Raw genomic sequence first — 12,511 nt, 5'->3', positions numbered from 1 at the left:
TAGGAACGGTGGGGGTAGGGAAGAGAGACATAGCAGCTGGGGTCAGTGAGGGAAGTGGAAGCCAGGTTAACTAGAGCCTCTAAGGCCATTGGAATGTTAGTTTTCTTCTGAGATGGAAATCTATTGGAAGGATTTGAGCTGGTGACTGAATATGTGAGGAACTCTGAGGTTGCTTTGAGCTGCTGCTTATAAAAAAGAGGGAAAACATTGCAGTGTAAAATTCACTGCCACCAGTCCCACCCACATGCCTGTATTTTTTGAGACCTCAGAAGGTTTTTAAGCATTGCACATTCATCAGTGCGCTGAATGTGTTGTATGAGTAACACAGCACCAGTTTGGGACAAAGATAACACCTTCTTTATCCTTAACTGGATTCAGTAATAAACAGGAGGGTGTTCACATGAGGAGGAGAAGAAGAATCAGTGTGTGGTGGTATTTTTCAAAGTGTATATATTAGAGTTAAATATTATTAACAAAATTTAATAATAAGGTGATATGTAAAATCAGTAACAAAAATAACATCTTACCAGGTAGTCGTGAGACAGCTTCAACGAGAAGTGGATGATGCCCTGAACAAACAATTGCTGTCAGAAGCTATGCTAGAGATTTCATCACAAAGTCGTGTTAATTTAGAAGATGAGATGCGAAGTTCAAAGAGGAAATTAGGCCAGATCAGAAGTCAAGTATGTATGAAACTTAGCATGTCAACAGTTACTCTGTAGCTGGTTAAATAATATCAAGTGTTTCAGGACACTAGTTTCAGTGGAGAGCTTTCTTTTGTATTTTCATTATAATTAATTTTATTAAAATTTGATTATCTTTATAATACACCCATTTCTCAATCTCTGCCATGTTTTATAATTATAAATATTTTTCTTACATTATTTCCTCTTATGAAAGTTGAGAATTACACATCATTTCTCACAGAAGATTAGAGAATTCTTTTTTCTTTTTACAGTATATTTTTAATGATTTCTTTCATTGCCACGTGGAGACAAGCCAGATTAATTCAGAGGATAATGTCTAATGGAATGTTTCAGAAAATTTTCTTTTTTTAATCTCTACTTTTCTGTGTGAATAAAGACTTGTGCTGACTTATTTCATGGGTTTCTGGTTAACTGGTACAGAAAGGCCATTCTGCAGAATAAATTAGTATTTTGATGAAAATCCTTACTCTGACTTTATATCGGGCTATAGTCATAGTCATGTGACTATGGACAGTTAGCATTTGCCAACATGTATGTGTCTACTTTCTCTTGTTTAAAACAAAAACAAAAAACTTTACAAATGGGGTTATAGAAGGTCAGCAAAGGGTAGGTTTGAGATGTTTGGGTGGGTCAAGTGGGCATTTTGACAACATGGCTTCTCCTTTGGCATGTCAATGGACATCTCTGCATTTTAAGATGACACTTTTAAATAAATTCTCTCCTAATGATGACACGAGCCCTGCCACTCAATAGGATAATCTATCTATTTTAATTATTTTTCTGTTTATTTTAAAATTTTCTTGTGGTTTCCCTGGAAAGGAAAGATGATGCTTAGTTTTAAATGTTAAAAATGGGTCGGGCGCGGTGGCTCACGCCTGTAATCCAAGCACTTTGGGAGGCTGAAGTGGGTGGATCACCTGAGGTCAGGAGTTTGAGACCATCCTGGCCAACATGGTGAAACCCCATCTCTACTAAAAAAGTTACAAAAATTAGCTGGGCATGGTGGTGGTGCACGCCTGTAGTCCCAGCTACTCAGGAGGCTGAGGCAGGAGAATCGCTTGAACCTCGGGGGTGGAGGTTGCAGTGAGCCAAGATGGTGCCACTGCACTCCAGCCTGGGTGGCTGAGCAAGACTCCGTCTTAAAAAAAAAAGTGCGGCCGGGCGCGATGGCTCACGCCTGTAATCCCAGCACTTTGGGAGGCCGAGGCGGGTGGATCACGAGGTCAGGAGTTCGAGACCAGCCTGACCAACATGGTGAAACCCCATCTCTACTAAAAATACAAAAATTAGCCGGGTGTGTTGGCGGGCGCCTGTAATCCCAAGCTACTCAGGAGGCTGAGACAGGAGAATCCCTTGAACCCGGGAGGCGGAGGTTGCAGTGAGCCGAGATCGTGCCATTGCACTCCAGCCTGGGCCATAGAGCAAGACTCCGTCTCAAAAAAAAAAGAAAAAAAAAAAGTGCAAGTTTTCTTGCTACAACAAAAATTAAATGCATACAGACAAAAAAGAAATGAAATTATAGTTGATATAGTGGTGTTTGGAATTGAAAAATATAAATGCTTACTATAATTTCCTATGTTTCCCCATTTTACCAATTTTGTAAATTTGAGTATCTGATAAAATATAAATTAAAAAAGAAAAATATTGTGTTTTAATCCTAGAGCATAGGCAGTAAACTTTTCTGTAAAGGGCCAAGTAGTATTATTTGAGACTTTGTGAGCCATAAGATCCCTGTTGCAACAACTCAACACTACAGTTACAGCACAAAAGTAGCCGTAAACAGTATGCAGACTGAAGGGGTGTGGCTGCATTCCAGTAAAATTTAGTTAAAAAACAGGTAATAGGGGCCGGGCGCGGTGGCTCACGCCTGTAATCCCAACACTTTGGGAGGCCGAGATGGGCGGATCACGAGGTCAGGAGATCGAGATCATCCTGGCTAACACGGTGAAACCCCGTCTCTACTAAAAACACAAAAAATTAGCCAGGCGTGGTGGCAGGCGCCTGTAGTCCCAGCTACTCGGGAGGCTGAGGCAGAATGGTGTGAACCCGGGAGGCGGAGCTTGCAGTGAGCCGAGATGGTGCCACTGCACTCCAGCCTGGGTGACAGAGCGAGACTCTGTCTCAAAAAAAAAAAAGGTAATAGGTCGATTTGTCCTAGATTATCATTTTTTAATAAAATAGATTGTGATAGTCTAAAAACAGTATTTTATATATAACCATATTTTGTTCATTCATTCACCTATTGATGGGCATTTGGGTTATTTCCACACCTAAAGGTTGTTTTTAATTCTTTGTTTTAGTTGCAAGAAATGCGGGATCAACACACAGAGACTCTAAGATGTGCTGAGGAGATGCCAGACCACATGCAAAAGTACAATTTAAAGCAACATACAAAATATCTTGAGTATTTATAAAGCAAATGAGTAGTGTAGTAGGAGAATTGCATCCGTTAAGATAATAAGGATGTCTGTGTGAAGCCAAGGAAAAATTTCAGCTTTAGGCTATTTTGAAATGCATAAATTTTCCACATTATTTTTAATTTTACACATCATCCACAAAACAAAGGTAGAAAAATAACAACAGTTTCTCAATTTTCTACTTTTCAAATGTCTCAGAATTTATATAATTATTCCTTCAGGTGTTTGTTCAGAATTTATATGATTTAAAAAAAAATTATGTCTGAGAATAATTATTTTAAAATATATATTTTAGGCTTAAAATAGGAAATGCCATGTTAAAAATTAGAATGAAAAACCGAGTGGACAAAATTGAGCAGCTTCAGAAAATTTTGGTAAGTTCAAGTTCAATAAGTCAATCTCTTATTTCCTGTCACACTGAAAAGGAATTTTATTTTTCTAGAATATCCCTTGTCCAAAATGTTTGGGAGGACCAAAAGTGGATTTTTTCAGATTTTGGAATATTTGTATACACCTAATGAAATACCTTAGGGATGGTACCCAAGAGTAAACATGAAATACATTTGTGTTTCATATATACCTTATGCATATAGCCTGAAGATAATTCTACACAATGTTTTACTTTTTTTTTTTTTTTGCCCGAGGTTGGGGGGTGCAGTGGGGCACAGAGTCTTGATCTGTCGCCCAGACTGGAGTGAAGTGGTGTGATCTCAGCTCACTGCAACCTCTGCCTCCCAGGTTCAAGCAATCCTCCTGCCCCAGCCTCCAAAGTAGCTGGGACTATGGGTGCGTGCAGCCACACCAGGCTAATTTTTGTATTTTTAGTAGAGATGGTTTCACCATGTTGGCCAGGCTGGTCTTGAACTCCTGACTTCAGGCGATCCACTTGCCTCAGCCTCCCAAAGTGCTGGGGTTACAGGCGTGAGTCGTCACATCTGGCCTGTACAGTGTTTTACAAAAATGTTTTGCATGTAACAAAGTTTTAACTGTTTCCACCACAGCCTGTCACATGAGGTCAGGTGTGGACCTTTCCCGTTGTGGTATCATGCGTGTGCTCAAAAAGTTTCAAATTGTACAGCATTTTGCATTTCAGATTTTCAAGTTAGTGTTGATCAACCCTCCTTGACATACTATAGGGCTACATGATAATGTCTCTTGTTTAACTTAAACATTATTAATAATATTTGACTGTTTCAGATGCAGCAGGTATACAAGGAAACATAACTGCAGAAGTAGATGAAGGTATGTTGCCAAAAATTATGAATTAAATTTAAATCATGGATTTCTGAAATAAATATAAATAGTGAATGGGTTGCTTGGTTAACAAATACCACATTAAATACGTTTTCTTATACACATTACTGAAAGATGTGAAAACGTAAACATAACGAAAAGTGTATTTATGCCTCATTAGTTTATCATCTTCCATAGCTTTAAAAAAAGTCTTAAGAAGTCTGTATGTATCCCCTTTTTTTCTGGCTCTACACTTGTTTCCTCTCTATGGAACTGTCAGCTTGCCCACTGAAACTGTTCTCAGAAAACAAAGGTATCATCAACTTCTCAAGGTTATGGTAGTGATTTAAGGCCAAGAGATGCTAGACTCATGTATCAAGCAGTTACAGTTCATAAGCAGTCACTTGACCAGTCATTTTAAGAGAGACAGAGAGTGTGTGTGTGTGTGTGTGCGCGCGCACGTGTGTGTGTGTGTATATGTGTTTTATGTATACTTGGTTTCTGGACTCTTTTCTGTTCTATTGATCTCTTTATCTTTATGCCAAAATCACACTGTTACGATTTTTGTAGCTTTGTAATAATTCTTCAAACTGGGTTGTATTTTTCCTCTAAATTTATTCTTTTGTTTTTTTCAGAGTTACTGAGCATTTCTGTGTCATCTACATGCCATGAAAGTCTTAAAGTCAATTGTCAATTTCTACAAAATACCTGCTTGGATTTGGACTGTGATTGCGTTATGTCATGAGAAAGAATGAACATCTTAACAATGATGAGTCTCTCAACTCGTGAATAAGGTATTTTCTTAGATCTTCTTTGATTTTTCTCAAATGATACTTTTTAGTTATCATCGTACAGATATTTTGCATAGTGTCAGATATATTCCCAAGAATTTTATATTTTAATGCTGTTATAAATAGTATTATTTTAAAAATTTCAATTCCTAGCAGTTTATTTCTAACATATAGAATTACAATTGATTTTTATATATTGATCATGTATCCTGCAATCAGGATATTGATCATTGGTGCCAGTAACATAATTGTTATGTTTTATATATTGATCATTGGTGCCAGTAACATAATTGGTTTCACTTGGTTTTCCACATAGATGATTATGTCTGTGAATAAAGATAGTTTTACCTATTTCTTTTCAGTCTAGATGCCTTTTGTTTTCCTCCATTTCTTCCTTCCTCCCTTCTTTCTTCCTTTTTTTCTTCCTTCCTTCCTTCCTTCCTTTCTTCCCTCTCCCAACTCCCTTTTAAAAAGTGATTACAGTGGCTCGAATTTGCAGTACAGTGTTGAATAGAAGTGGTAAGAGCTGACATGCCTTCTCGATCTTAGGGGAAAGTATTCAGTCTTTCATCATTACATAGAATGTTAGCATTAGGTTTTTTAAAGATGCCCTTTGACATGTCGAGGAAATTCTCTTTTATCTCCAGTTTGCTGAGATTTTTTCTTTAATGAAAAATGTTCAGTTTTCTCAAATGCTTTTTCTGCATCTAATACATAATCATATGGTTTTTATGTTGTTAATATAATTATAAGATTAATTGATTTGGGGGAGAAGGTTAAGTTGATATTTAATTTAAAATAATTTTTAAATGTAGTTTTTTCTTGAATTTTTTAGTTCAAATCTTGTATTCTGTTTAAAATGCTCTAAACTTTGTCAATTCTTTTTGAAAGTTCTGGTGAAATATACATAACATAAAATTTAGCATTTTAACAATTTTTAACTCCATAGTTCAGTGGCATTAAATACATTCACAATGTCATACAACAATCAGTATTATCCATTTCTAGAATTTTTTCATCATCCCTAATAGAAACTCTGTACCCATTAAATATCTTCCCATAATCCTTCCTTCATCCCTAGTAACCTGTATTCTACTTTCTGTCTCTATGAATTTACCTATGCTGGGTATGTTATATAAGTGAAATCATAAAACATCGGCTTTTTGTGTCTGGGTTATTTCACTTAGCATAATGTTTTCAAGGCTCATCTATATCGTACAGCATGTATCAGTAGTTTATTTCCTCTTATTTGCAATTAATTTTCTATTGCAGAGAAATACCACATTTTATTTAACAGTTGATGGATATTTGGATTGTTTCCAGGTTTTAACTGTTACGAATAATGTACTGTGGACACATATGTGGACATATGTTCCTCTTGGGTAAATACTCAAGTGGGAATCGAGGTCAAATGGTAACTGTGTTTAATCTCAAGGAACTGTCAGGCTGTTATTCAACACAGCTGTACAATTTTACATTTCCACCAGCAGTGTATGAGGGTTCCAATTTGTCCACATCTTTTCCAGTATTTATTTTTCATCTTTTTTATTATAGGCATTCTAGTGGTGTGAAGTGGTACCTCATTGTTGTTTTGATTTGCCTTTCCCTTTGATTTTGACCATCCTTTCATATGGTTACTGACCATTGTCTATGTTCTTAGATGAAAAACCTGGTCGTTATCCTTTGACCATGTTTTAATTGATTGCCTTTTTGTTGTTGATTTGTAAGAGTTCTTTATATATTCTGAACAAGAATGGTTTTTTTTTTTACACTTTTTTCATAAACTTTGTTCTAAATCTTGTATTCTTTATTGTTCTGTGTTTTAAAATTTTGTTTTATCAGCCTCTTTTCTCAAGAATTTACCATATATATTAGTACCATATTTCTGTATTCCAGTCTTGTTTTCATGATTTGCTTTCTTGCCCCAAAGAAAAAAATATATTCTCATTACCCAAATAATTTCCCACTTTACTCCCACCCACTATTTTTCTGTAATCCACATTCTCTCCTGGGCAAAAGATTGGGAAGATTTATCTTGCTGAGGGAACTTCCTTTATATTGTTCAGGAATAGCTTTAATTAATTTTACATACTTGGAGACATCAGGAGAAAGCATGTATGTCACTGCTTTCCTCAGGAGCACTGGTTCACATGCCTTGAAAGGATTTAGTAGACCTTTAATAAATGGCGTAAGATACTAACAGCTGCCATGTCATTAAGCATCACATTTACTTATCAAGAAGAAAATAATTTAGAATTTACCTGTCAAAATCTACTACCAAGATGGCACGTATTTGACTAAAACTGCAGTGTTTGTCCCTGTTGACATAACTATAGTCCCTGCCTTTCTCATCTGTTTTTCCTTTTTTTTTATTATTATACTTTAAGTTTTAGGATACATGTGCACAATGTGCAGGTTTGTTACATATGTATACATGCGCCATGTTGGTGTGCTGCACCCATTAACTCGTCATTTACAGTAGGTATATCTCCTAATGCTATCCCTACCCCCTACCCCCACCCCACAACAGGCCCCAGTGTGTGATGTTCCCCTTCCTGTGTCCAAGTGTTCTCATTGTTCAATTCCCACCTATGAGTGAGAACATGCGGTGTTTGGTTTTTTGTCCTCGCGATAGTTTGCTGAGAATGATGGTTTCCAACTTCATCCATGTCCCTACAAAGGACATGAACTCATCCTTTTTTATGGCTGCATAGTATTCTCTGGTGTATATGTGCCACATTTTCTTAATCCAGTCTAGCATTGTTGGACATTTGGGTTTGTTCCAAGTCTTTGCTATTGTGAATAGTGCCACAATAAACATACGTGTGCATGTGTCTTTATAGCAGCATGATTTATAATCCTTTGGGTATATACCCAGTAATGGGATGGCTGGGTCAAATGGTATTTCTAGTTCTAGATCCCTGAGGAATTGCCACACTGACTTCCACAATGGTTGAACTAGTTCACAGTCCCACCAACAGTATAAAAGTGTTCCTATTTCTCCACATCCTCTCCAGCACCTGTTGTTTCCTGACTTTTTAATGATCGCCATTCTAAGTGGCATGAGATGGTATCTCACTGTGGTTTTGATATGCATTTCTCTGATGGCGAGTGATGATGAGCATTTTTTCATGTGTTTTTTGGCTGCATAAATGTCTTCTTTTAAGAAGTGTCTGTTCATATCCTTCGCCCACTTTTTGATGGGGTTGTTTGTTTTTTTCTTGTAAATTTGTTTGAGTTCTTTGTAGATTCTGGATATTAGCCCTTTGTCAGATGAGTAGATTGCAAAAATTTTCTCCCATTCTGTAGGTTGTCTGTTCATTCTGATGGTGATTTCTTTTGCTGTGCAGAAGCTCTTTAGTTTAATTAAGATCCCATTTGTCAATTTTGGCTTTTGTTGCCTTGCTTTTGGTGTTTTAGTCATGAAGTCCTTGTCCATGCCTATGTCCTGAATGGTATTGCCTAGGTTTTCTTCTAGGGTTTTTATGGTTTTTAGGTCTAACATTTAAGTCTTTAATCCATCTTGAATTAATTTTTGTATAAGGTGTAAGCAAGGGATCCAGTTTCAGCTTTCTACATATGGCTAGCCAGTTTTCCCAGCACCATTTATTAAATAGGGAATCCTTTCCCCATTTCTTGTTTTTCTCAGGTTTGTCAAAGATCAAATAGTTGTAGATATGCGGCATTATTTCTGAGGGCTCTGTTCTGTTCCATTGGTCTATATCTCTGTTTTGGTACCAGTACCATGCTGTTTTGATTACTGTATCCTTGTAGTATAGTTTGAAGTCAGGTGGTGTGATGCCTCCAGCTTTGTTCCTTTGGCTTAGGATTGACTTGGCAATGCGGGCTCTTTTTTGGTTCCATATGAACTTTAAGGTAGTTTTTTCCAATTCTGTGAAGAAAGTCATTGGTAGCTTGATGGGGATGGCATTGAATCTATAAATTACCTTGGGCAGTATGGCCATTTTCATGATATTGATTCTTCCTACCCGTGAGCATGGAATGTTCTTCCATTTGTTTGTATCCTCTTTTATTTCGTTGAGCAGTGGTTTGTAGTTCTCCTTGAAGAGGTCCTTCACATCCCTTGTAAGTTGTATTCCTAGGTATTTTATTCTCTTTGAAGCAATTGTGAATGGGAGTTCACTCATGATTTGGCTCTCTGTTTGTCTGTTATTGGTGTATAAGAATGCTTGTGATTTTTGCACATTGATTTTGTATCCTGAGACTTTGCTGAAGTTGCTTATCAGCTTAAGGAGATTTTGGGCTGAGACAATGGGGTTTTCTAGATATACAATCATGTCATCTGCAAACAGGGACAATTTGACTTCCTCTTTCCTAATTTAATGCTCTTTATTTCCTTCTCCTGCCTGATTTCCCTGGCCAGAACTTCCAACACTATGTTGAATAGGAATGGTGAGAGAGGGCATCCCTCTCTTGTGCCAGTTTTCAAAGGGAATGCTTCCAGTTTTTGCCCATTCAGTATGATATTGGCTGTGGGTTTGTCATAGATAGCTCTTATTATTTTGAGATATGTCCCTTCAATACCTAATTTCTTGAAAGTTTTTAGCATGAAGGGGTGTTGAATTTTGTCAAAGGCCTTTTCTGCATCTATTGAGATAATCATGTGGTTTTTGTCTTTGGTTCTGTTTATATGCTGGATTATGTTTATTGATATTCGTATATTGAACCAGCCTTGCATCCCAGGGATGAAGCCCACTTGATCATGGTGGATAAGCTTTTTGATATGTTGCTGGATTAGGTTTGCCAGTATTTTACTGAGGATTTTTGCATCAATCTTCATCAAGGATATTGGTCTAAAATTCTCTTTTTTTGTTGTGTCTCTACCAGGCTTTGGTATCAGGATGATGCTGGCCTCATTGGAATAGTTTCAGAAAGAATGGTACCAGCTCCTCCTTGTACCTCTGATAGAATTCGGCTGTGAATCCATCTGGTCCTGGACTTTTTTTGGTTGGTAAGCTATTAATTATTGCCTCAATTTCAGAGCCTGTTATTGGTCTATTCAGAGATTCAACTTCTTCCTGGTTTAGTCTTGGGAGAGTGTATGTGTTGAGGAATTTATCCATTTCTTCTAGATTTTCTAGTTTATTTGCGGCGAGGTGTTTATAGTATTCTCTGATGGTAGTTTGTATATCTGTGGGATCGGCGATGATATCCCCTTTATCATTTTTTTATTGCGTCTATTTGATTCTTCTCTCTTTTCTTCTTTATTAGTCTTGCTAGCGGTCTATCAATTTTGTTGATCTTTTCAGAAAACCAGCTCCTGGATTCATTGATTTTTTGAAGGGTTTTTTGTGTCTCTATGTCCTTCATTTCTGCTCTGATCTTAGTTATTTCCTGCCTTCTGCTAGCTTTTGAATATGTTTGCTCTTGCTTCTCTAGTTCTTTTAATTGTGATGTTAGGGTGTCAATTTTAGATGTTTCCTGCTTTCTCTTGTGGGCATTTAGTGCTGTAAATTTCCCTCTACACACTGCTTTAAATGTGTCCCAGAGATTCTGGTATGTTGTGTCTTTGTTCTCATTGGATTCAAAGAACATCTTTATTTCTGTCTTCATTTTGTTATGTACCCAGTAGTCATTCAGGAGCAGATTGTTCAGTTTCCATGTAGTTGAGCGGTTTTGAGTGAGTTTCTTAATCCTGAGTTCTAGTTTGATTGCACTGTGGTCAGAGAGACAGTTTGTTATAATTTCTGTTCTTTTACATTTGCTGAGGAGTGTTTTACTTCCAACTATGTCGTCAATTTTGGAATAGGTGTGGTGTGGTGTGGTGCTGAAAAGAATGTATATTCTGTTGATTTGGGGTGGAGAGTTCTGTAGATGTCTATTAGGTCCACTTGGTGCAGAGCTGAGTTCAATTCCTGGGTATCCTTGTTAACTTTCTGTCTCGTTGATCTGTCTAATGTTGACTGTGGGGTGTTAAAGTCTCCCATTATTATTGTGTGGGAGTCTAAGTCTCTTTGTAGGTCACTAAGGACTTGCTTTATGAATCTGGGTGCTCCTGTATTGGGTGCATAAATATTTAGGATAGTTAGTTCTTCTTGTTGAATTGATCCCTTTACCATTATGTAACGGCCTTCTTTGTCTCTTTTGATCTTTGTTTGTTTAAAGTCTGTTTTATCAGAGACTAGGATTGCAACCCCTGCCTTTTTTTGTTTTCCATTTGCTTTGTAGATCTTCCTCCATCCCTTTATTTTGAGCCTATGTGTGTCTCTGCACATGAGATGGGTTTCCTGAATTCAGCACACTGATGGGTCTTGACTCTTTATCCAATTTGCCAGTCTGTGCCTTTTAATTGGAGCATTTAGTCCATTTACATTTAAGGTTAGTATTGTTATGTGTGAATTTGATCCTGTCATTATGATGTTAGCTGGTTATTTTGCTCGTTAGTTGATGCAGTTTCTTCCTAGCCTTGACGGTCTTTACAATTTGGCATGTTTTTGCAGTGGCTGGTACCAGTTGTTCCTTTCCATGTTTAGTGCTTCCTTCAGGAGCTCTTGTAGGGCAGGCCTCGTGGTGATAAAATCTCTCAGCATTTGCTTGTCTGTAAAGGATTTTATTTCTCCTTCACTTATGAAACGTAGTTTGGCTGGATATGAAATTCTGGGTTGAAAATTCTTTTCTTTAAGAATGCCAAAGCTGGGCACGGTGGCTCACGCCTGTAATCCCAGCACTTTGGGAGGCTGAGGAGGGTGGATCACGAGGTCAGGAGATCGAGACCATCCTGACTAACACGGTGAAACCCCGTCTCTAGTAAAAATACAAAAAAAATGAGCTGGACGTGGTGGCAGTCACCTGTAGTCCCAGCTACTTGGGAGGCTGAGCTAGGAGAATGGTGTGAACCCGGTAGGCGGAGCTTGCAGTGAGCGGAGACCGCGCCACTGCACTTCAGCCTGGGCGACAGAGCAAGACTCCATCTCAAAAAAAAAAAAGAATGTTGAATATTGGTCCCCACTCTCTTCTGGCTTGGAGAGTTTCTGCCAAGAGATCAGCTGTTAGTCTGATGGGCTTCCCTTTGTGGGTAACCCGACCTTTCTCTCTGGCTGCCCTTAACATTTTTTCCTTCATTTCAACTTTGGTGACTCTGACAATTATGTGTCTTGGAGTTGCTCTTCTTGAGGAGTATCTTTGTGGTGTTCTCTGTATTTCCCAAATTTGAATGTTGGCCTGCCTTGCTAGATTGGGGAAGTTCTCCGGGATGATATCCTGCAGAGTGTTTTCCAACTTGGTTCCATTCTGCCCGTCACTTTCAGGTACACCGATTAGACGTAGATTTGGTCTTTTCACATAGTCCCATATTTCTTGGAGGTTTTGTTCGTTTCTTTTTATTTTTTTTTCTCTATACTTG

The 12,511-nt window shown here is 37.8% G+C and overlaps 1 protein-coding gene across 2 annotated transcripts in view; it reads left to right on the top strand.

Annotated features, from left to right (window-relative positions):
• LOC129018688 (ankyrin repeat domain-containing protein 62) overlaps window positions 1–12,511 on the top strand; it is a 127,974-nt gene that overhangs the window by 42,103 nt on the left and 73,360 nt on the right. Inside the window, exons 14-19 of one of the 2 annotated variants that reach the window (XR_008495414.2) lie at window positions 531–683; window positions 3,008–3,078; window positions 3,420–3,498; window positions 4,322–4,366; window positions 4,993–5,151; window positions 9,997–10,120. Coding sequence is in view for 1 of the 2 variants with exons in the window: in XM_054460393.2 (XP_054316368.2) it covers window positions 531–722 (192 nt within the window). In the remaining variant the exon portion in view is untranslated. Of the gene's footprint in view, window positions 1–530; window positions 892–3,007; window positions 3,079–3,419; window positions 3,499–4,321; window positions 4,367–4,992; window positions 5,152–9,996; window positions 10,121–12,511 lie in introns of those variants that run through there. The other variant, XM_054460393.2, reaches the window with a different exon arrangement.

The sequence above is a fragment of the Pongo pygmaeus genome, chromosome 17 (genome assembly GCF_028885625.2).
Source record: "Pongo pygmaeus isolate AG05252 chromosome 17, NHGRI_mPonPyg2-v2.0_pri, whole genome shotgun sequence".
Lineage (NCBI taxonomy): Eukaryota > Metazoa > Chordata > Mammalia > Primates > Hominidae > Pongo > Pongo pygmaeus.
This window is presented reverse-complemented; position numbering and strand designations above follow the sequence as displayed.